Below are 22,248 nucleotides of genomic sequence, written 5' to 3' on the forward strand. Positions count from 1 at the left end.
ATGGCTCTTCTGACCACCAGACCTATTACCACAGCAAACAGGTTTCATGTTTAGCAAATGACTCCATGCTACATACAGTTCTGCCTTAGGTAAACTACTATACTGAATCAATACAGGAACTTCACAAGAAAATGCCTTGTCCGGGAGTCCAAACAACCTTTAAATAGAAGCATATAGAATGCAGTCAGCACTTCCTACATATCTGCTGTGTGTTATCATTGTGTTAATCCGCGCTGCGTTAATAAAATTATGTTTAAATAGATTGTCTGCTGAATAAGTTCACACAAATCCCTTTCATGCCTGTGTAACATTAATAAAAACTGCCAATGTGGTGAAGAGAAGCAAGCAAAAAATTCCCTGTTCTCCTCTGAAGTGGTTTTCTTTGCTCCTCTGCCTACAAACACGTGCATTTTACATATGGTTGGCCCTTCCCACGCCATAAGGCAAACAGCCTCTAGAACACACTATCTTCAGCTAATAATTAACACTCATCCAACATGGTCATAAATAAAGGTGAAGTTTAGCATGCTACGTTGGGAAGTCTCTGGCTGCATGGACAACCTCTAGGCACAATCAGAAGCCAAATCCCAGTGTCCGGGCAGTGCCACTTTCCTCCTAAATTAGCGGAGAGCAGTGTGAGGCAAACACTGCATAGTGAATGTCTGATCCAGTGAGTGTCAGAGTTATCCCAAACCATTTCACTTAGCAGTGTTTTCCAGAACACTGCTTAATAATCTCACAGAACATTAAAACAAAGAACAAAAACAGGCCTGTCAAGAGGACTAGTTGTCTTTTTTAGTGTGTTTGCACCACTATTTCTCCACGAGCACTTCACAGAGATGGCAGGAAACCCTGCGTGGCCAAAAGACAAACCCAGCAAATACCCAGGTGTCCATGCTGCCATTCTCATGCATTCCGTATTCCACAGCAGAGGATAAGGGATGTGAGGCAAATGCCATGGCAAAGCCACAATTGGGTGATTGCATTTTCCCTACCTGAGGTCACCTGGTACTTTGGCATGGATGGAGTGCTCATCAGCTTCTCCTCCCAAACTTTTAATTCATTTCAAAAAGGCCTCATAGGCCTTTATCATACATTTACTACTCTCACTTAGAAACAATAAATAAATAAAAATTCATAAAAGTTTGAATGTATTGTACTGCGTGAGGTAGTTATGAGTGTGCCTGAAGATGAACACTTTCACACAAAAAGTTCGCAGGAGCTGGCAGCACCCAGTCTCCTTGGGAGCGTTACCATAAAAAACAGCTACACTGGCACAGAAACAGTGGTATTTCCATGTCCTGATGAAGGCAGCAGAAAACCAGAGCTTCCTGAACAAAGTCAGCAGGCTTCAGTATCAACAATGGAATATCAAGAGGTCCTTCATAGTTTCTCCCTTCTGCCCCATTGCCCCTCTTTTCCCACTCCCATGCCCTCTGCACCATCCAGACCTCCCATGGCTGGAGCAGATGGGGATCCAGCACTACACTATCCCAGCATGGCAGAGTTGTTTACGGAGCTCTCCAACATGAGAGATGCCAATTAGGCCCCCACCCATTTCTGCCACTGCCAAATCTGCAGCTCGTGGTTTTAGTGATATCTGCTCCTCAGAGGTTTCAAGTTTGCAGCAGCTGTCACGCTTCAAGCATGCCCTCTCCAGACACAAAGCCATTATAGGAGAACAGCCCCACGGTGCTGGAGATTGCACCTGCCAGCATAAGCTGCCTACCAGCAGCCATCTTCTGTCCCTCAGGGTTTGCTCTAACCCTACCCAGCCAAGTGAGCAGGAGGAAGGCCCTCTGCCACCTCAGCACCCGGGCTATGCTCACACTTCTTAGAATCACAGAATCATAGAATGGCTTAGGTGGAAGGGGACCTTAGAGATCATCTAGTTCCAATCTTCTGTCATGTTGAGGGCTGCCACCCACTGGCTGAGGCTGCCCAGGGCCCTATCCAGCCTGGCCTTGAGTACCTCCAGGGATGGGGCATCCACAACTCTCTGAGCAGCCTGTGCCAGTGCCTTACCCCTCTCTGAATAAAACATTTCTTCATAACATTTAACCTAAACCTCACCTCTTTTAGTTTAAAGCCATTCCCCCTTGTCCTATCACTGACAAACCATGCAAAAAATCAGTCTCTTTCCTGCTCGTAAGCTCCCTTCACGTACCGGAAGGCTGCAATGAGGTCTCCCTGGAGCCTTCTCTTTTCCAAGCTGAAAAAACCCAAATCCTTCAGCCTTCCTTCATAGGAGGGGTGCTCCAGCCCTCTGATCATCCTCATGGCCCTCCTCTGGACCCACTCCAACAGCTCCACATCCTTCTTGTACTGGGGGTCCCAGACCTGAGTGCGGTACTTCAGATGGGGTCTCACAAAGACAGAGCAGAAGGGGACAATCCCCTCCCTCTCCTTGCTGGGCACTCCTCTTTTGATGCAGCCCAGGATACAGTTGGTCTTCTGGGCTGGAAGCTCACACTGCGGGCTCATGTCCAGCTTTTCACCCACCAGAACCCCCAGCTCCTTCTCTGCAGGGCTGCTCTCAATGAGTTCTCCCATTCTGTATTCATATCTGGGATTGCTTTGACCAAAGTGCAACACCTTTAGTTGGAAGTCAAGCCGACATTCCAAAGAAAGGCCATGGACCTTGCATGGTCCCACAGCACTGGTCCCCTGAGAGCTGGGAGCTCCCTCCTCCATGCTGGCAACAACATGCATGGCACTGGGAAGAAGTCAACTTTTCAAAACCAAGCAAACAAGCAGGTGCATTCTCCTCTATCCCTGCCTGCAGGACAAGACCCATACCGTGCTGCTTACTGTTCACACTTCTGACCTCTATTTTATTTTTGGTTTCCCTGGCATAATCAAGAGCTGTAATCATCAATGTTATCTAAGCATCTAATTCATCACGCTCGGCTGAACCCTTCCAAGAATCAGAAAACAAGGTGGTATGCAATCTGATACGGGGCCTGAGCCAAATTTTAAAGAAGACAGAAGAAAAGTTACCATCAGCTTAAATGGAACTTGGATCAGGTTTGCAATGATAAAAAGGCAGCAAATATTTTAAGACGCTAAAAGAGCCATTTCAGGCATGCTCAGATTTACTGAAAGCTGTAACCTGACCCACCCTAGCTCCCCACTCCACAAATTCTCTTCTACCAAAAGACAACATGTATGTCAACCCAGGTTTGCTCTCCTGCAGCTATACTCATATTCTTCAGGTTGTGCAACTGAAATGCTAGTCAAGCTTTTCACTGAGTAGGGATTATAAATAAATTGTGTTTTGTTTAAACACAACTAAGATTGAGCACAGCATCAAAGGGTTTCATCAGTATTTTTTATTTTGCTTTGCAGTTTTCTAAGTACAGAACATCAGATTAAATGAGAGAGCCCTCCTTGAGCAGAAAGCACATGGCTTCTGCAGGAAGCTAAACTCACATTCTGAAAGACCTTATACCATGTGAGATAGAAGTACTTGATCTGCATGAGTCTTTACACTCAGCGGATACCCCCAGACTTGATTTGCTCATAATTAGAGAAGCACTTGATCCCTCCATAGTGTCATCATAAAAGCTGCAGAACACACAAGGCTCTTCATAAAACATGTTGCCACAGGGATCAAATAATTATAATAGATATGCAGTGATAAAAATTCATCTCATTCAAGTACTTTATGTTTTATTCTTTCAGCAAGATGATTTGGCCAAGGACTGACAACAAAAGCCTGACTCCAGATAGCTTTATGTAAAGCCAGTAACAACATCTGCTAGGTACTAGCTCCAAGGACAGGGACATCACTGACCACAGTGTCATTCTGGAAGGGGATTGATCTGGATGCACTTTAAGTATCATTAAGTGAAGCATCCTAGGTTATTGCATTTTGGAAACATCCAGTTTTTCTCACTAAAATGCCAAGCACACCGGAGTCTTGGAAAACAGCAAATTTGCCAGAGAGGCTTTAAAAGCTGTAGTGCTCCAGTATCTGCTACTCTGAGATCTTCACATAGTGGACAAAAAAAAAAAAATCCCCAAAGATTCTCACATATCTTTGATGCTGCTGTGCCCTCACTTAGATTGCCAGTGACACAGCTGACCCACCAAATTCTTAACCAAGTCAGATTGTTCTGCTTTTCTGCTCTCCCCCTGCTCCTCACACTCAACACAACACTGGAACCTGTCTTTTAATATGTCAGACTTGAGCCATGCAGTTAATTTTGGCATTGATGAAAGAAGTTGTCAATCTGCCTGAAAAAACCTGGATATATAGTAGCGACTTCAACAGAATGGGTGAGTGAAGAGGTCAGAGATCAGGCAGCTGGTCTACCAGGTACAAACAGCACATGGACCTTCCAAAGAATTAAATTTTTAAAGTGCAAACAAGATCATGATTCACTTTAAACTTTACACATTTGTATACACTAAAGTGGCCCAAAAGATTTTCCTCAAATCTTCCCAACTAAATTTCCTGTTCTGAGTTCAGATTATGCGTTAGATGCTTTACTAATGAAGGCATCAGCAGGCCAAATATCTGCCAAGGCATTCAAAAGCAATAAACGTTTATATGCTAAAAGACTATCTTTAGATGGCAGACTCTTACGGGAAGGAACTCTGTCTAGATTTAGGTTTTTAAAATGATGAACACTGTAGTGCTCTTATCTTGATCAGGGTCTGCTGACACAACCATAAAATTAATAGGTGGTTTTGCAGGAGCAGGTCCAATCCTGCTTTCATTAAAGTCAGTGTCATGTCAACCGTAATAGAATCAAGTCAAAATTTCTCCTGAGTCACAACTGCAGTGCCTCCGTAATTGTGCTGAAGCCAAAAAACAAAGTTGAGCAGATGAGAGATGCCCGGCCTGGGCCAGGCTCAGGAGCTTGCGGCATCTGCAGCAGAAGCCAAGTTATTCCCCAGCAGCAGTCATGGAGCACAAATTTAAAATCTCAGCTTCAGATCAAAAGTAACAGCAGAAGACTGCCATTATGAAAGGAATGAAAAAGAAGCCAAAGGGCCTCAGAAAAGGGAAAAAAATGGATTTGCACTGTAACAAGCTTTATTTCTTAAGCTTTCTGAATGCAACACAAATGAACTTGCATTGCTGAACATCACCAGATCAGCCCAAGCACATTCAAACTGCAAAGCCTATCCCAACCTAGGCAAAATCTCTAATGAAGTCCCCGCGGGGCAGACTTTTTCTGCTCTGCCTTTGAAAATGATGAATGGTGAAATGGAAAAGAGAGCCACATTCACATCCCACTGGCTCCTGAGTCAGAAACAGAGCACATCAGATCTTTATCTGATGCAGCGAATAATCCCCAAGCATATCTCAGTATGTCACTGCTGAGGATGCTCTTTTAGCAAGTCATTTCAACATGCTATTCTCAGATCAACTCAGTACGCAGAAGCTTTTCACACTCCAGTACCGCTAACAAGGCCGGCTCCAAAAACATTCAGGGCAGCAGAAACTGGGGAGCTGTACAACCACAGAGAAGCAAATCCAAAGAAATTCAAGCTGAACAAGCCCAGCACTTGCTGGGTGAGTAGGATCTGGGTTTGTGGTGCAGTTCTGCCTCTAAAAGACTGGCTGGTACCACCAGCCCAGTACCCAAGGTTCAAGTAAGATCTTGCTTTATCAAAGCATAGCCATATTCACAGACACTGTCCAACAAATTCTATTTATTTATATATAAGCACACAGAAGATATTCTAAAACTCTCCTGTTCCAGTAAAGTAGTGATAATCCATGTCCAGCACTGAATCAGGGAGATCAAGGTAAGGAGATCAGTGAAGGTTTTCTCTCTTATAAAACTAATGTCTGACCTAGCAAGCACCTGGACTAAGTCCTCTGAAGAAAATGAAAAACCTGAAGAAAAGTGCAGAACCCATCCTACAGGGCACTGTTAACAGCCTGTGGTGACAGGTGTTAGCATCTGTGAAAGTTTGATCTAAAAAGCAGGCTGAAATCTTAGTTTAACAAGAACCACAGTGGCTGCAGTTTCACACACAGCTTTCCCAGACTCCCTGGATTAAATGTATGGATCCACCTACCAGTTTTTCCAACACCAGTACCCCTTTTTCAAAAGACCTTTCTCCCTACAGGATCCTTCATGCCTTGCTACCATTCTGCTGGCTGGCTTGCGTTCACCCCCAATGCTGGTACATCCAAAAGTCACCTATAACAGTACACAGCTTTCAGCAAGGCTGCCCATCCAAATGCAGAGAGGGACTCTCTGCAAAGGTGCAGGAGATGAGGTTGTAGGCAAATCCACCTAAGTAACTCAAGTTTCAGGGCTCTTCTCAGAACTACATCTTCAATGAAGAAATTCTCGACAGTAATAGATCTGTTGTCTGCTATACAGTATATGGAGAAAGCAGTTTCAGTTTCATCTTCCACCTCCCTGCAGAAGTTCATCAGTTTAGCTCAGCATTTCACTTCCTTCTGACCCAAAATTTCCTAGTTATCCAGCCTAGGCTTTCTTATGATCCATTAAAACCGATTTTCTTGTCCTTTATTTCAAGGACTTTTTTCTCTTCTTGGCACTAAACCTCAATGTATTTACAGAGACCAAGAGTGTATCCTCTCAGTTTTCCTTCTGCAGGCTAAATAAACCAAGATCTTTAAACTCTGCCATTTAGCAGACTTTTCATCCCTCTGATCATCCCATTCTGCACGTATGCCAGTTTCAGTTCATCTTCTCTATCACAAAAGACCAGAACTGCACTTTGCCTTTGGACCAGATCTTACCAGCGGCACCGACAGCTCTACGTGAGTCCAAGCCTATGAATTCACATTTTTTGTACTGTAGATCACACAGTGCCTTCCATGAGGCAGACTTCTGTGCTGAAAATACTGCACAACTTTGCAACATCTGCAAATTTCAGTAACACACAACTACTTTTTTTTTTTTATGACATGATGTTCAATGTCCCTAATAAAAACAGAGCGTAAAACCAGCCCAAGGACCAACTCATAAAAACTGCAGCAATAGCTTCACTGCAGTCCTCTCAACACTCCTCACTGCTGTCTTCTCTTCAGTTCTTTTGTCATCTATCATACAAGTTTTCCAGTAACTCCCATTTTAAATACTTTTTTCTGCTGGGCCATAACCTAACACAGCCCTGCAGTTTAGAATCATAGAAGTGTTTCAGTTGGAAGGGACCGTTAAAGGCCATCTGGTCCAATTCCACTGCAGTGAATAGGGACATCTACAGCTCTATCAGGTTGCTCAGAGCCTGGTCCATAGAGGAACTGTATTTCTCACTTTTGGAAGAAGAAATTCCCACATAAAGTAAAATTGCAAGCTTTCCTGACGCTATTTATCCAACTTCAGTAAGCTCGCCTCGCAGGCCCTCCTCTCTTCTTCCATTCAGCAACATCCTCCCACACCATGTGCACAACCCAGGGGAGACCAAGAGCCCTGCAGCTTCCCAGGTCCTGCCTCAAACACAAACCATGCAGCCAGAGGTTCATAGACACTTGAAGCTGGTAAGCAGCTGCACTGCCCCTGACAGAAGCAACCCTTCCCTTGGTCAGGTTTGTTCCCCCCTTTGCACATCATAAGGCCACACAGTGGACAGGGATCCAACATGGCTGAACATAGCCCTTCAGCATGGCCAGGCTGATTTCCAGGTTCCCTGCTCCAATTTGCTATGCAGCAACAGAAAGGTTCATGCCACAGTGTTCAGGGGAAATGGTCACTTCTCTTAGCAGTGGTGTCATCTCCCCACACTTTGTCAGCTCATCAAGTGAATCAAGTGTCAACCCAAGGTGCATATCAGACACTAGCCCAGGCAGCAGGTTGTGCAGCCACGGGCAGATTAACATGCATCTGTATAATATATGCTATAAATTATATATTTATTATGTATTACATACATATTATATAGAGAGTTTGTAAAGATTCCTGTTTCCTTACCATTTTTACAGCTTGAAAACTTTTTGCCTATACTTTTTTTACACCTCACCCAGCTTCACTGCAGCAATTGCTGTTCCATCCCTGTGCTTCTCTCTAAGATCCTTTTGCTTTTGCTTTTCTGCAACCTGTCATTCTTCCTCACAGACCTTCTGCCAATCACTTACAGCCTGAGAGCCTGTGAGTGTGGCACCTCTTGCAGTTGAAGCAAGAAGGCCTTGTCAACAGGCTCCCCTGACCACCAACTATCCTTTATTGGTCCGGTGCCCAATTTTAACCCACAAGCTCTCAACCTGTTCATGACTCTTTCTCAGGGGCACCTCTTCACAGTCTCTCCACTTCTTAACATAGAGGACAACTCTCCTACATTGTCTATCCCTTCTAAAAAGCACATAGCCCTCAATCGCGATATTCCAGCTGTGTGGATCATAGCACATTTCTGTGACAGCAATAAGATTCCAGTTTTCCAGTTGCACAGTGTTTTCTAGTTCCTCCTGTTTATTCCTCATGCTGGTATAGAAGCACTTCATCTGGGCTTTAGGATGCATTGCCTTCTTGGAAAAGCCTTACCAAAACCTCTGGGAAAAATCGGAGGTTTTTTCTCGCTGCTTTCTAAAGCGACAGTGTTCCCTGACTCCTCTCTGCTCCTCAGCAGAACACCCTCTTCCCCCATCAAATCTACTTTAACACCCTGGTGATGAACCCCAACAGCTTTCTGCCTAGAATATTCATCATAAGATGCAGGAGGTTGAGGCCCCCTGCTAGCACCTTATGCCTCTAACTTAGCAATGCCATCTTGCACCTTGTGGGCAGTCTTGCTATCATCCCCTACTCCCTTCAAACCCATTTTAAAGCCCTGTTAATGAGCCCAGACAGCTCCTGGGCCAGAATTCTTTACCCCTATGATCCAGTGGACCCCATCAGCAGCCATCAGGCCAGGTGCTGAGTAAACCACCACATGGTGCTGAATAAACCAAAAGCCAAAATTCCTGCGGTGGCACCAGCCTCTCAACCATGTATTTATCAGAGGAGTTTTCCTGGTCCTCTCAGTATCCCTCGCTGCCACTGAAGAGATAGAGGAAAACATCCCCTGCACCCCCGCTCCATCCACTAACTGCCCCAGTCCCCTGAAGTGTCTTTTGATACCCCTCAGTCTTTCAGCAACATCATCGCTGCCAGCTTGAACAATCAGTAAGGAATAATAATCAGATCTGATAATAATGATAATCTGATACAGTTGGCTTTCTGGGATGAGAGTACCTTTATGAAGTTTATAAGTATCTTTATGGACCCACTCCCTTGAAATCTCAAAGCCTGCTCTTTCAAACCACTTGCAAGCCTGCTTCTTGCAACTGTCCTGCTTAAATCAGGGGTATTCAGGAAATCATGAGTTGCTGCTGCTGATAACCAGCACTACTGGGTAGTTCATCATGGGGTGCCACATCCTCCTGCACAATTCATTTGTGTTGAAAGTCAGATAGCTCTGCTCCCCGCAGCTCAGCTGTCCCAGGGGCTGCCCTCTGCCTCCCACATCTCACCATTCAGCAGAAGCCAATTTATTGTATGTGCAAGCAGAAGGGTGTTTTGGGCACTATTACAGCCATTGTCCCTGCTGGGCTTTGACCACTCTAAGCCTGGAAGTCTGCACCTTCATCACTCCACCCTGTTCCCAGGCTCACTTCAGACACAGGTGCCTGCATGCAAACTGAGGGACAGATAATCCGGGTTATAAAAAGAATAAATAAATAAATCAGAAGCCTATGGAACCCTTCAGATGAGAGGTGTTTAACATTAACAGGAAAGTGTCAACAACTCTGCGGGGTAATTTTATTATCTGTCCTACTCTTGGATACCTGCACCGACCATGCGCTCGGTCCCAGTGCTGTTCCCAACATGCATCTGCACTGTTTTTTTCTTCACGTTGTTTTCGTGCACCTTGCCCTGTCATTGGAAGGACTGAGCAATTCCCTTCCCTTATTTGCATGGGAACATAAAATGTATTTTTAGAGTGCAGCAACACCTACACCAACTCATTTCCAGTAAACTACAAAAATGCGTCCCTTTTTCCTCAAAAGCTTCTGTTCGCCTGTCTCTGTACTGCAGTCCTCCCCAGACTGTGGGACCCAAACAAGCACACAACGCCTGCAGGTGCAGCTGCTGGGACAATGAAGAGGCGTATCGTCACCTCCCTGCAAACTTACTGGGAAAATATGTTTCCTCAAGGACAGCACTCTCTCTCCCTTCCTCCATCGTTTCCCCAGGAATTGTAGAAGCAAAAGGCAGGTCCAGTGTCCCAAAAACACTGGGACAAACAACATTCCAGTTAATTTTTCGAAGGACAGCAATTTATTACATATAAGCAGTCCTAAGTCTCACTGTGCCACGTGTACCCTGTACGTCTGAATCGCAGAGGTGAGAAGCCTCACTCCCCAGCTCCAAATCTGGGCTCCTTGGCTCTGTCCCGGCTGCTCTGTGGGCACCTGAAGTCTCCCTCTACTCTTCTCTCTACTTCCACATGCTGCCATCCCACTCCCCTTCCCCAGCAAGCCCACTGGCTTCCTTCTGCCTTCCTCCTCTTCCCAGCATAGCAGCCTTTGTTGTTGCTCCACATCTTCCCATTCTCGTTTTTCCTCCCGACCATCCAACTTGTGCTGCCTCTTGCCACGTGCCAGTGACACAAGGGGCAATGGGGACACCAGTGTTTGCGGAGGAATGGGGCAGCTCTGTGACTGTGGGAAACAAATAGGGCAGGACACCTGCAGAGAGATGGAGCACAGCTCTCTACAGCAGGAGAGCCCAGGACACAGAGGGCATCTGGGCTGAAGGTGTCAAAAGAAGGACAGCAAAACTGGTGAAGGGTCTGAAGCACAAGTCTTATGGGGAGCAGCTGAGGGAACTGGGATTGTTCGGTCTGGAGGAGGCTCACGGGAGACCTTACTGCTCTCTACAACTGCCTGAAAGGAGCTTGTGGTGACGTGGAGGTCGGCTTTTTCTCCCACATAACAGTGATAGGACAAGAGGGAATGGCCTCAGGTTGTACCAGGAAAGGTTCAGGTTGGATATTAGGAAAAGTTTCTACTGAGAAGGAGTGGTGAGGCATTGGAACAGGCTGCCCAGAGCCGTGGTGGAGTCACCACCCCTGGAGGTGTTTGAGAAACATGGAGATGTGACAGTGAGGGATACGGTTAGTGGGCATGGTGGGGATGGGCTGACGGTTGGACTAGATGATCTTTGTGGTCATCTTTTCCAACCTTACTGATGCTATAATTATATATCCCATGGTCCTGCCATGCTCAAGGAAGCACAAGGACTGCCCGAGAGGACAGCCCTGGATGGGAACCCCACGCCATGTGAGTGCCAGCTGTGGATACTCACAAGGAAGAGGTGTGGGGCTGTGTGAGCTTGGGGACAGCCCACAAAGGCATGAGGATCATGGGACTGAGCATGAGGATCTTCACTGCATAGCACCAAGGAGCACAGCCACAACACACTTGTTGACACTCTTGCCAGAGATGTTACAAAGTCTCAGCTGCCACTCAGGAAGGGAAAAGGAGTTCACGTCTCATCTTAACACCCTTTGGATCCTATCTGGAGTTTTGATTTTTCCTCCTCCCTGGTGACAAGCACGGGAGCTGCTGTGAAACATGATGAGTCATAGCTGCAGGCTGTAAGGAGAAGGCAAGGTAAACGGAGAGCAGGAAAAGAGCCAGACGGAGCAGGGAAGGCTGCTGTCACCAGCTCGCTCCAAGTCTGCGCTACTCAGCCGCCTCTGGCTTCCTTGCTGAGGCACACACATATACCTTCAGCTTTCCTAGCTAAATCCACGGGGTGAGAAGGAACGTGAGAACAGCCACCCTATGATATACAGTCCCAAGAACAGCATGACAGTCACTGAGCTTTTTGAACCAGAACATGCAATATGAACTGCCCTCTGTAAAGGTGACAAGTTGGGAAGTGTGTTTTTTGAGCAACTAGTTTAGATTTAGGAGGAAAGTAGCACTTTCAGAAGGCCAAGAGGAACATGTCTGGATCAAGATACACTAAAACTGCCTTTCCTGATGCCTTTCAAGAAAATTGGCAGCAACTTCCCATCCTGGCTGCTCTGCCTCTCCATATGTCCCATCCCCAGCGGCACCACAAATACGCTGGGAAAAATCCTCCTGTGCCAAATGTTTCAAACACATATGTAGAAGGACATGTGTCTTCCAGGGAGGTGATTTGATTGCACCTGATACACTTTTCATACAGAAATCTGCATATAGATCTGACACTGTCACAGACCTGGGGCACCTCCTCGCAGCAGCGAGGCCATTCCCTCTTGTCCTATCACTGTTATGTGGCAGAAACACACCTGGGTAGATACACAGTGCTGATGCAGAGCAGGACAGGGATTTCATAGGTTGCTGCTCAGTTATGAGTGGGAAGCAGTTTTCCCACCATACAAAGCACATTCACAGTCTCACAGCTGTACCTGCTCCATGACAAAGCCGATGCTGTTGTTCATGGCCATTTGTGAAGGAATCAAGACAAAGACAGCCAGCTCCCAGCATCATGGAGGCCTTGCTGGTGTTGCAGCACAGTACAGCTTTGGTGACCTCCCTGCTTCATCCAAGAGGCAATTTTAAACCCCAGCCAGTCATACAGCGGACACTAATTTCAGTTAAACTGATCTCCTCTATCCTTGCCTGGATTGTGACTTGTTTCTGGTTCAAACTGCAGCATTTATTCCCACCAGAGAACTTCACTTTCAGTTAATCATCCTTTTTTTTCACCAAAACCAAAAGCAAAATGCTGTCACTTAAAAATGTTCAGCCATTTCTACATGAAAACATGCTCTAAGCACTGCTTATCTCAGAGTTTCTACCAGAGCTGACAGTTGCTGAAATATAGGCACTAGGATTGCTAGTGTTGACAAGGCTTTAAAGCATCATCACACTGAGTAGCCATTAGAGGTTATATTTCATTGGAAGTAATGTAATTCAATTACCATCACTCTTCAGCATGTGCCATCTCTGGAGGCTGACAATAAGCCATATCATCCATCAGATTTTAACCTGAACTTTGCATTCTGGCCCTATAGATTGCCACTTCTCCATTATGAATGGCTTCATATTTTTAGCCTCATTTATTAGGGAAAAGAGGTTATCCAATTACACTGTCCATCCGTCTGCCTGCCTGCCTGCCAGTCCTCCTCAGCTTTTCAACCAGTTTCAATCAAGAGGCAAAGGTCTTCAAGAAAATTAAGTCCCTATCAGTTTTGCAACTAATCAGAGGCAGAGTGAAATAGAGAAATCATTTGAACATCCCACCTGGGAGTGGTGAGCTCCATGCAAACCAACAATCCAGCAAACATGGAAATCTAACACTGTCTCTCTCTACATGCAAGCACACAAAAGCCTGGGGAATTTGTGTTACTGCAGGGAGAGAAGGTAAGGGAGACCCATGCCTGGGAATGAGACACATATCCTCAGGAAAGTGGGCTTTATGAGCACTGCTCTTCATGGAGCAACTATTTTATCAATACAGTGAGCTTAGTAATTTACAAAGAAATTCTTATGAATATTTCTTAGCAAACAAACAACAACAACAAAAAAAAAACCCCACAAAACTGCTCTCACAAAATACAAATTACACAGAAAAAAACAAGGTAACATTAGCTTTCGAAGTTTACACGTTTGAGCTCTGTCAATACCAGCCATTTCCACCATTCTTTTTCTGAATATCTGAAACATAGAATAACTTTACTGTTTCACTGATTATGTTTATCTTTTTAAATGATTCCTCTTACTGATGATTTTCAACCTTACTGATTCACAATACTATTGCTCTTCTGCCTTTGTACTGCCATACGAGTACTCATGACTTGGCTACTACTTTGTGCCACGGATCAGCGGCACAAGAACTCTGACTTACGAAAACTTATTCACTCTTCACAGGCAAGTTGTGTGCATCTGTCATTGCATCTATTCCTTTTCTCTCTTCCCCTCCATCCTTGCAACCTTTCCCTCCTCCTCCTCCCTCACACTGCCATTTTTTCTAAATCCCTCTCTTTTTTCTATTCCCACTCACTGGTTGCTGTCATCTCTTTATCTCCCCTTTTCCTCCTTCTCCACACATTCTCCATCCCAGCCTTACCCTTCATTCTGCCACCTCTTCTTCTGCCTCCCACATACACCTTCATGCTGTGCACCTTCTGGCTTCTTCCTCTAACTTACTCTTTGTTCCTAATATGGATCATGGATGCCCTGTCCCTGGAGACGCTCCAGGTCAGGCTGGACAGGCTCTGGACAACCTGACTGAGCTGAAGGTGCACCTGTTCATTGCATGGGAGTTGGAATACGTGACCTTTAAGGTTCCTTTCCACTCAAATGATTCTATGATTCTAAGACAGTCATTTTCTATCTCTTGCACAAGGTAATACAAGAGAGAGATCAGACAAATTGGACACCCTTGTGACTCTTCTAGTCTTGTTTCCTCCCACTCCTCTATGGAACATGCAATGGGAAGCTGGACTCTCACTCCTGTTCTCATCTGCTCATCACCATCTTCTCCCATTCCTCCCACTCTCACAATTGTCCCATTTTTCCCAGTTACCACTTCCAGTTATTTCCCAGTTACTCCCCTGTGATACAAGGGACTTCAACCACACCCAAGACCACACCATCAATTCAGCTCTTTACTGAGTGTCTCTCTCTGCAATGTTCGTGCCATCAGGCCCTGCCTCTGGTTGACCACTGGCATCCTCTCCTCCATGCCTCTGAAGAGCCCCAGAGCACAGAACCTCCCTTCACTTCAGACATTTGCTTTCCCTCCAGACCTCTTCCTCCAACACAACGGTTTATCCAGTCCTTGTCACTGTTGGAAGTTTGCACTTGCCTGCTAGAAGTGTTTGCCTTCTACAGACTGAGGAGTTACCTACTCCATTTCAGGCACCCATTGCCTACAGCATATCCCACTGGGAATCCTAGTGCACAGCAGATGCCCAAAGGAAGAGACATACAGCACACACACACACAGCTGAGTGGCCATTCTACTCCCACATTGGAAGCACCAAGCTTTACTCCCGCCCCAAGCCCATCACTGGCTCTTGCTGCCACCCCACAGGAAGCACCAGCTGAACTTTCAGGACACAACCACCCAGTCTTTTGCCTTCCTTTTTATAACTTTTATCTACTCTTACTTCTCATTTTCTCATCCACACATGCCACCCTTTACCTCCCCCCTTGACTCGCTTTTGTCAATTCCTAGCAAGTTCTCTGCCCACACACAAAACACAGTGACTTTGTCTCATTTCAGTCTCTACAGAAAGGGCACTTTTGCAAACCTTACAGTACATCCTTCAGTCTTCAGTGGGCAGCGATCTCCACTCTTCATACCCACACTGCCATCAGCCCACGTTATCACTCACTCTGGATTTTGTCACCATTTCCTCTCCCTTCCATGCTACTTATTTCTCATTAGACTTCAAGATTCCTCAAGCAGAAGCACTGTTCGCACAGCAACAAGGCCTTGCAGGAGCTACCAGATATTCTTACCACAAAAGAGAAGGATTAGAACTGCCTGGGACATCTGGGGACTTACCGAGCCATAGAGTTCCCCTTTCTCATTCATTCCAAGGTAGAGTCCGCTGTCTACTCCTCGGATGCTGACCAGGCCCACTGCTATACTGATGAACTCCAGTATACCTAGAACATACAGGAAAAAGCACACAATGTACACGTTGTAGGCACTCTAAGGTTTTTTCCCAGATGATCCCTCAGTGACAAGCAGCTGGTGCCAAGGGCCTGCTTCCATTTTCAGAGTTGGTTGGACGAAGATGAGGAACAAATGAATGCACCTTAAAATATGATGCTTGAATGGTGAAGTCCTTTAATCTCTGCTCAAAGGATGCACTGCAGACAGTATTAATGTGTCAAATTAAAAGATTATCCTCACTCTTTCTTGTAATTTCTGAACACAAAACTAAAGCTCAGCCCTACTGCAGACTGGTCAGTATTGTGATTTGCACAATACATAAAGCATTCAGTGAAAAAAATGAGTTTTGGGATAGACAGAATTAGCATTATTAAAGAACCTATGAAATCTGTCTTGCCACATAGATTAAAAAAAGAAAAAAAAAAGAAAAAAAAATCATTTGAGTCAGTATTGTGAGATGAAAATAACTTTACACATGGAACCAGAACTCTACTTCCAGGCATCAATGAATCAGGAATACGTGGAAAGGTTTACTCACAGTGTCATCTTCAGAGGCTTGAGAAATGAGATCTGTAGCACAATCCAGAGGCTCACACCTATTTCTCTAGATATTAGGCATTCTTGGAAGTATGGTATTTTTTTACTCATCTCAAACTTGAAAAGTGAAATACTCTAAACCCAAGTGATAGCGTCTGAACAGTTACATCCTCCTGTACATGCAGCAGCGAGTTCACACAGACGTTTGTGCCCTGCAGATAGGGCATTTTGCAGACAAGCTCTCCCTCCTTCTGCAGAGCTCCCAGGTTCAGCATCCGTGTGCCTGGTACTGTGAGAACCAACTCAGGCACCACCTCCTCTGGGTCTGAGCTCTGGGTTTCTGGCAGCCTTTCCCTCTTGGTGAGGATGCTACCAGCCAAACCTCACCCCCAGCCAGAACTGCGTGGAACAAACAGGGATCGCTCCCTATTCCGGACTGTTGATGAAGACCACAGTGAGTGCAGAGCGACCCAGCCCCACTCAGAAGCACCACGCGGCCGCACCACGCTGTGTTCCAAGCCACAAAGTAAAGCCCAGCACAGCATTTCCAATAGAGTTTGTGAATTCTCATGTCTAAGCACACCACATAACTATTTTAAAAGCTCGCTGGGAATTATATTTGCATGAAACAATAAAATAATAGCGTAGTATGTGTCGAGCCTCACGTGGCCAATAAAAAAGCACTTTCATGGATTTTTGGAACAATTAATTTGGCATCTCCCACAAAATAGTTGTGCACTAATCAATAGCAGGCATGAATCACATAAATTTAACAAAGCACGAGCTGAAGCCAACAGGGAGGATTTACAGCTAAGCTAATGTAAAGATGAAATGTATTCCCTGCAAGGGACTATTGATCATTGCCTTATATATTATTCAGCACTACAAACGCCACAGTCTATTGTTTTGATAACCCTGTTTTAAGGGTTCATCGTAAATTATCGTCTACATACACACAAATCTTAAAACACTGGGAGGAATTATTTAGTAATTATGGAAATTTTTTGATGTAATACAAAGTGGCACCGTGCTGTTTATCTGGTGTGCGCAGCATCGCAGATACAATTGATCCATTGAAACAACTTAAACATTCTCGCTATATCCGGCCATGCAATACATCCAGACTTCTTACTAAGGCTTTTTCCATTAAGCTTTTACCAAACGATCACATTACTCGATACATGTTACCAAGCAACTTTAACTGAAGTTAAATGTTACGTGAAGTGTTATCCCATGCTGTAAGTCAGTGAATCTGGCATCTTTCACACTGATACGAACGTAGACTTTAATTGCTGTCCTCATTTCAAATATTTGGGTGCATGCTGCTTAGTGTATCAAAGGAACAAAAAGCACTGTCACGTCCCATTGCATGCATACCAGGAGAATTTAAGGTACGTGGCAAAGAGCATCCACGTATTTGGGATCAGGATAGAGACTTGCTCATTTAAAACAGTCAGAAGGCTCTTTGCAGCATTATGTGCTCTGCTGTTAAGGCTTCAAGGAAATATCTGGGGCCAATCGCGCAGTCATAAACAAGTTGAAGTGTTGCGTGGTTTGGCCCAAACTTCTAGTTTTTTTCACTTCATCGTTTCTCTGACATACACACAGTGTGCAGCACCTGAACCAGATATTAAAATAGACAGCCCTCAAAATGAGACTGGGCCAAAGGAAAATCAGGACAGCTCCAAACTTTACAAGCTATGGCCCTATTTATAGCTGACAGTGGGGAAGAGAAGAAAAGGAGAGAAGAAACACATCTCAGTACACAGAGTCCTGAGCATCGTTTTGTCCGACAACAGACATTTGCTTTAGTGAAACCACTCCAAGGGAAGGACCCACAAAGAGCTTGGGAACAACGCCTGGTGGGATGATTCCTTGCACATCTCCAGCAGCCCTCCACACACCTCCTTTGCTATGGCCCAGTTCGGGTGTGGGACAGCGCACTGAGCACGTGGAGCCGGTCCCATCACCATCCTCATCTCACAGGTCCCCCACAGAAGGTGACCTTGTGACTTCCATTGTGTTTGGCTGTGGCAACGAGCAGCACTATAGGATGTGCTTCCCCCAGCTCTAAGCAGTGAGCATCTTTGCAGCCTCCTCGGTTTGTTCTGCCCTTTGGACATTTTGGTCGTCTGCTATATATAGACTCTTTTTGTATTGTCGGATCAAAGCAGCACAGCTTCCACTGTGCATCCTAAACAGCAGCCGCGGCAATTGTGAGGAAGTGGGGAGGCCGGAGGGGACCTGCGGGCAGCACGCGGAGTGCTGCAGTGCAGTTTGCATCTCCGGAGAGGGGAACCGAGAGGAGAAGGGAGCGGGACTGCGGCTCCCCTCCCCCTCCCCCTTCCAGCTCTCAGCAGCCCCGGTCGGGCTCCCAGTGGCAGAGCTATCAGCCGGGACGCACCCTCGTGTCCCAGCTGTCACTGCTCCTCCCACTCCCCCGCCCGGTGCCAATTAAGGGACCGGAGCGCAGACAGCCCCGGCCCCCCTAGGAGTCAGCGGGGTCCTGCTTCACTTCTAGCCTGTCACAGCGCGCATCGTCCCCTCACCCTCTTATGGGGGCACTTCGGGAGCACTGCGCAGACCGTCCCCAGGGGCTGGACCAGAGGGCGGGTGAGGGCCGCTCCTCTCCCCCGTATACCCACCCCTTCGAACTTACCCCCCATAAACGCACCCCCCACAAACCCGCCTCCACTTCCCCAGCCCCCGAGGGCGCAGCCCCCTGCAGTCATCCCTGCCCCACACCCAGCGCTCGGGGAGGGGTGCACCTCCGATCCGCGACACCCACCCCCAGCAGCACCCTAGGGTGGAGGCGCAGCCCCCCGGCCCCAGCTGCTCTCGCAGACGCTGAGCACCGCGGTTCCCTGCGGCAGCAGCACAGCAGCACAGCACAGCAGGTCCCAGGGAGCGGATTTCACCTGCTGACAGCTTTTTTTTTCCCCCTTTTCCTGCACGCTCCTATTTTTTTTTAATGCTGTGCATGCAGTCCTTGTGCTGACGCACAGGGGCACGCCTCTCCTCTCTTACAGAGTTCCTGAATTTACAATGACTCCACTGTGTGGCAAATGCCCTAGACGAAAGGAGACTGCATCAAAAAAAAAAAAAATCCTTTTGTCACCCAGAAGAGATAATATGGCTTTGATCACCCACAACCGCTTTCCGGGGGGGACCGGGCCGTGCCCTCCCGGGGAGCTTTTCCCTCCGAGACGGACATCTCCGAGTGCTGCTGCTGCTGCTGCGGGCATTGCGAAACGCCGGGCTGCTGGAGCCGGGCGAGTAGAGACACACAACATGGCTCGGCTCATTGTATGCCACAGGCACGCATCCAACATCGCATCACAAAAGAATTGCTCTTATCTGATGTCTCTCCAGAGGGGTGTGTGTGTGTGTGTGTGTGTGTGTGTGTGTGTGTGTGTGTGTGTGAGCGGGGAGGGGGATTCCCACTGCGCAGAGCCCCGAGAAGAGTTTGCGCGCAGCCCCCGGGGCTCTCTTTGTCCTTATTCCTGAAGGAAAACTTCCTCCCTCCCCGAAGCCCCCGTTCACGCAGGTTTCCCTCACACGCTCCGAGTTCGCCGCTCCCCCCGGGCAGCCCCCGGACATCACCACCCCAAAACCCGAATAGCGGCCGCCGTTCGGTCACCTTCCGGGCGGTCACAGCGGCAGCGCCGCGGCACCGGTACGACACCGCTACGGCACCGCTACGGTACCGCCGCTCCCATCCCCGCACGCGGAACAGCGCGGAGCCCCAGCGCATCCCGCGGCTCCGGCTGCGGGCGTGGGGGACGCTGGGAGGGGAGAACCGAGAGTCGGTGTCGGGGCGCCGCCCGAGGGACCACACCGATGGGGACAAATAAAAATGATTTAATTTTTTTTTTAATCTATGTAATGCCTAGGGGGCAGGAGAGCTGCCCCCGGAGCCCCCCAGTAGCGGCCGTCAAGCCATTTTTAAAGGCAGGGTCCCGCAGAACGCGCTCCCCGCCGCCCCGCAGGCAGCAGCCGGCGGCCATCCCCCCCCCCCGGGGCCCCGCGGTGCCGCTGCGCTGCCCTCCACCTGCCGGGCCCGGCCCCGCGCTGCGCTGCGCGGTGTGCGCGCAGGGGGACCCGCGCGGGTGTGCGTGTGCGGCGCGGCAGCGATTCACTGCGTCTCCGTGTGTCAGAAACAACAAAAAAAGCAACCACCCTGGGTGCGAAATTCCTCCATTCCCCGCGCCGTGCCGCCGCCTCTCCGCGCCGCGCGGGCACTTTGCGCACTTTCTCTCCGTTCCGCTCCCCCCCGAGCGCGGGGCGGCGGCGATGGGCGCAGAGCTCCTCCGCGCCCTGCGGGGATCCCCTCCCGCAACACCGCGATTGCCTACACGGCTCACAAAGCCGTAAAACGCAGTTTAGATACCGCTCAACATCTGGCATTAAAACACGAGAGGGGGAAAAAAAAAAAAAAAAAACAGGAAAAAAAAAAAGCCTTCACCACGGGACTTTGTTTTTACGACCGAGTACGAGCGCTGTCAGGTTGGGTCGCTCCCGAGTTAACTCCTTCCCGCAGCGCGGAGCGCCGCGCCTTACAGCCTGGCGCATTCCCCTCACCCCTCCGTAACACAGCCCCGGCTCCCCCGGGCGCTCCCAGGCGCTTCGGTGCGTTCGGTCCCCGGCCCTCAAGCAGCTCGCAACTTCCCCCCTCTCCGGGCTCCGGGGTGCGGGCAGAGAGCGGAGCCCTCCGCTGAGCCACGGAGGGACTGAGAGCCGTGGAGCGCTGCGGGATCGCCGCGGGAGGGGCGCACGCTCCGCCGGGAGAGCCCCGCAACGAGCGGGGGGGGCCGCGGCCCGGGCAGGTAACCGGGAGAGAACCGAAAGAGGAAAACCCTCGTGCATTTGCGTACGGGACGGCAGCCACTCCCTTCGGGAAAGTAGGTGCGTTTTAAATCGGAGCGGTTAATGATTAAAGCCCCTTTAAACTCGCGGAATCGCGGCGCTCGGGAGAGACGTCCCGAGCGAAATTTCCTCCCCGCGTGGATCGGAGCGGAGCTCGGTCCCCCCCGGCCCGGCCCCGCACCCGCCGCACCCCGCCGCGCTCCGCTCGCCCCCGGGCAACGCCGCGGCCCCTCCGCCCGCCGCCCCCCCCCCCCCGCCCGCGGTCCCGGCGCGTTATTCCATCACATGACCCCTCAAGGGTTAAGGAGAATACCTACCGAATCGGCTGTGGTCTTGCCTGGTGCCCTGGATAGTACCATTGGGGAAGATTTCTAAATGAAATCCAGTCCTGCAGTAGAGCTGCCTCCGCCTGAGGATCCCCTTTAAATGGTCCAAGTCCGTGACCGCGGGGCCCCTGGGCAGCCCACCTGCCTCAGCCTGGCCCAGGTGGTCACTGAGCAAAACCGGGCTGTCCGCCGGCAGCGCGGGCACGTTCCCAAAGGGCACCGCGTCCTGCACACCGAAATAGTTCCCAACTTCACCTAAGGGAGCCATCAGAAGATTCTGCTTTTAGAGAATAAGAATAAACAGTAATGATGGTGCCAAACCCAGGAGATATAAGATAGGTATATTCCACTCCTCTCCCCTCCCTAGCGCGGTTACAGAGAGAATGTTCTTTCTTCAATCCATTAAACGCATAAATAAAAGTAATATTCTGCTTTGACTGGTACAGGTTCAAGGTCAAACCAGTTAGTCTAAGAAACCACCACTTTATACTCACACACTGACATATTTATAAACATATAGATGTGTATATCTATAGAAACGCATATATCCCCAGCTCTTAGCAAGCAATAAGGTCTTCAGCCCATCCAACCGTAATAAAGAAAAAAATCCGTAGTTTCTCCATTTGGTTTAAGAATAGAATGACCATAGCAACTTAAATACCTAGGCGGTAGAGGGGTTTTTTTAAGATGCACAGGCTACGTCAGGATTTATGGATTCTGACTCCAGAAAGGCATGCGCTGTTTTTACTCTATAACAGACTGCATACATCAGCATGAATCCCGCAAAGGGGGAGGGGGGATCTCACGGTGTTGGCTGAGATAAATCCAAAAAAAAAAAAAAAAATTTTTGCAAAAAAAAAAAAAAAAAAAAAATGAAAAAAAAAAAAAAATATCATCCCTACCCCAATAGCATATTTTTG

The 22,248-nt window shown here is 48.0% G+C and overlaps 1 protein-coding gene across 1 annotated transcript in view; it reads right to left on the bottom strand.

The window, feature by feature from the left end:
* Positions 1 to 22,171, bottom strand: part of FGF9 (fibroblast growth factor 9) — a 30,300-nt gene extending 8,129 nt beyond the window's left edge. The window contains exons 1-2 of the mRNA XM_021379522.1: positions 21,320 to 22,171; positions 15,486 to 15,589 (exon numbers count right to left, since the gene is read on the bottom strand). Coding sequence (XP_021235197.1) covers positions 15,486 to 15,589; positions 21,320 to 21,596 — 381 coding nt within the window. The 5' untranslated portion in view covers positions 21,597 to 22,171. The remainder of the gene's footprint in view (positions 1 to 15,485; positions 15,590 to 21,319) is intronic.

The sequence above is a fragment of the Numida meleagris genome, chromosome 1 (assembly GCF_002078875.1).
Source record: "Numida meleagris isolate 19003 breed g44 Domestic line chromosome 1, NumMel1.0, whole genome shotgun sequence".
Classification (NCBI taxonomy): domain Eukaryota; kingdom Metazoa; phylum Chordata; class Aves; order Galliformes; family Numididae; genus Numida; species Numida meleagris.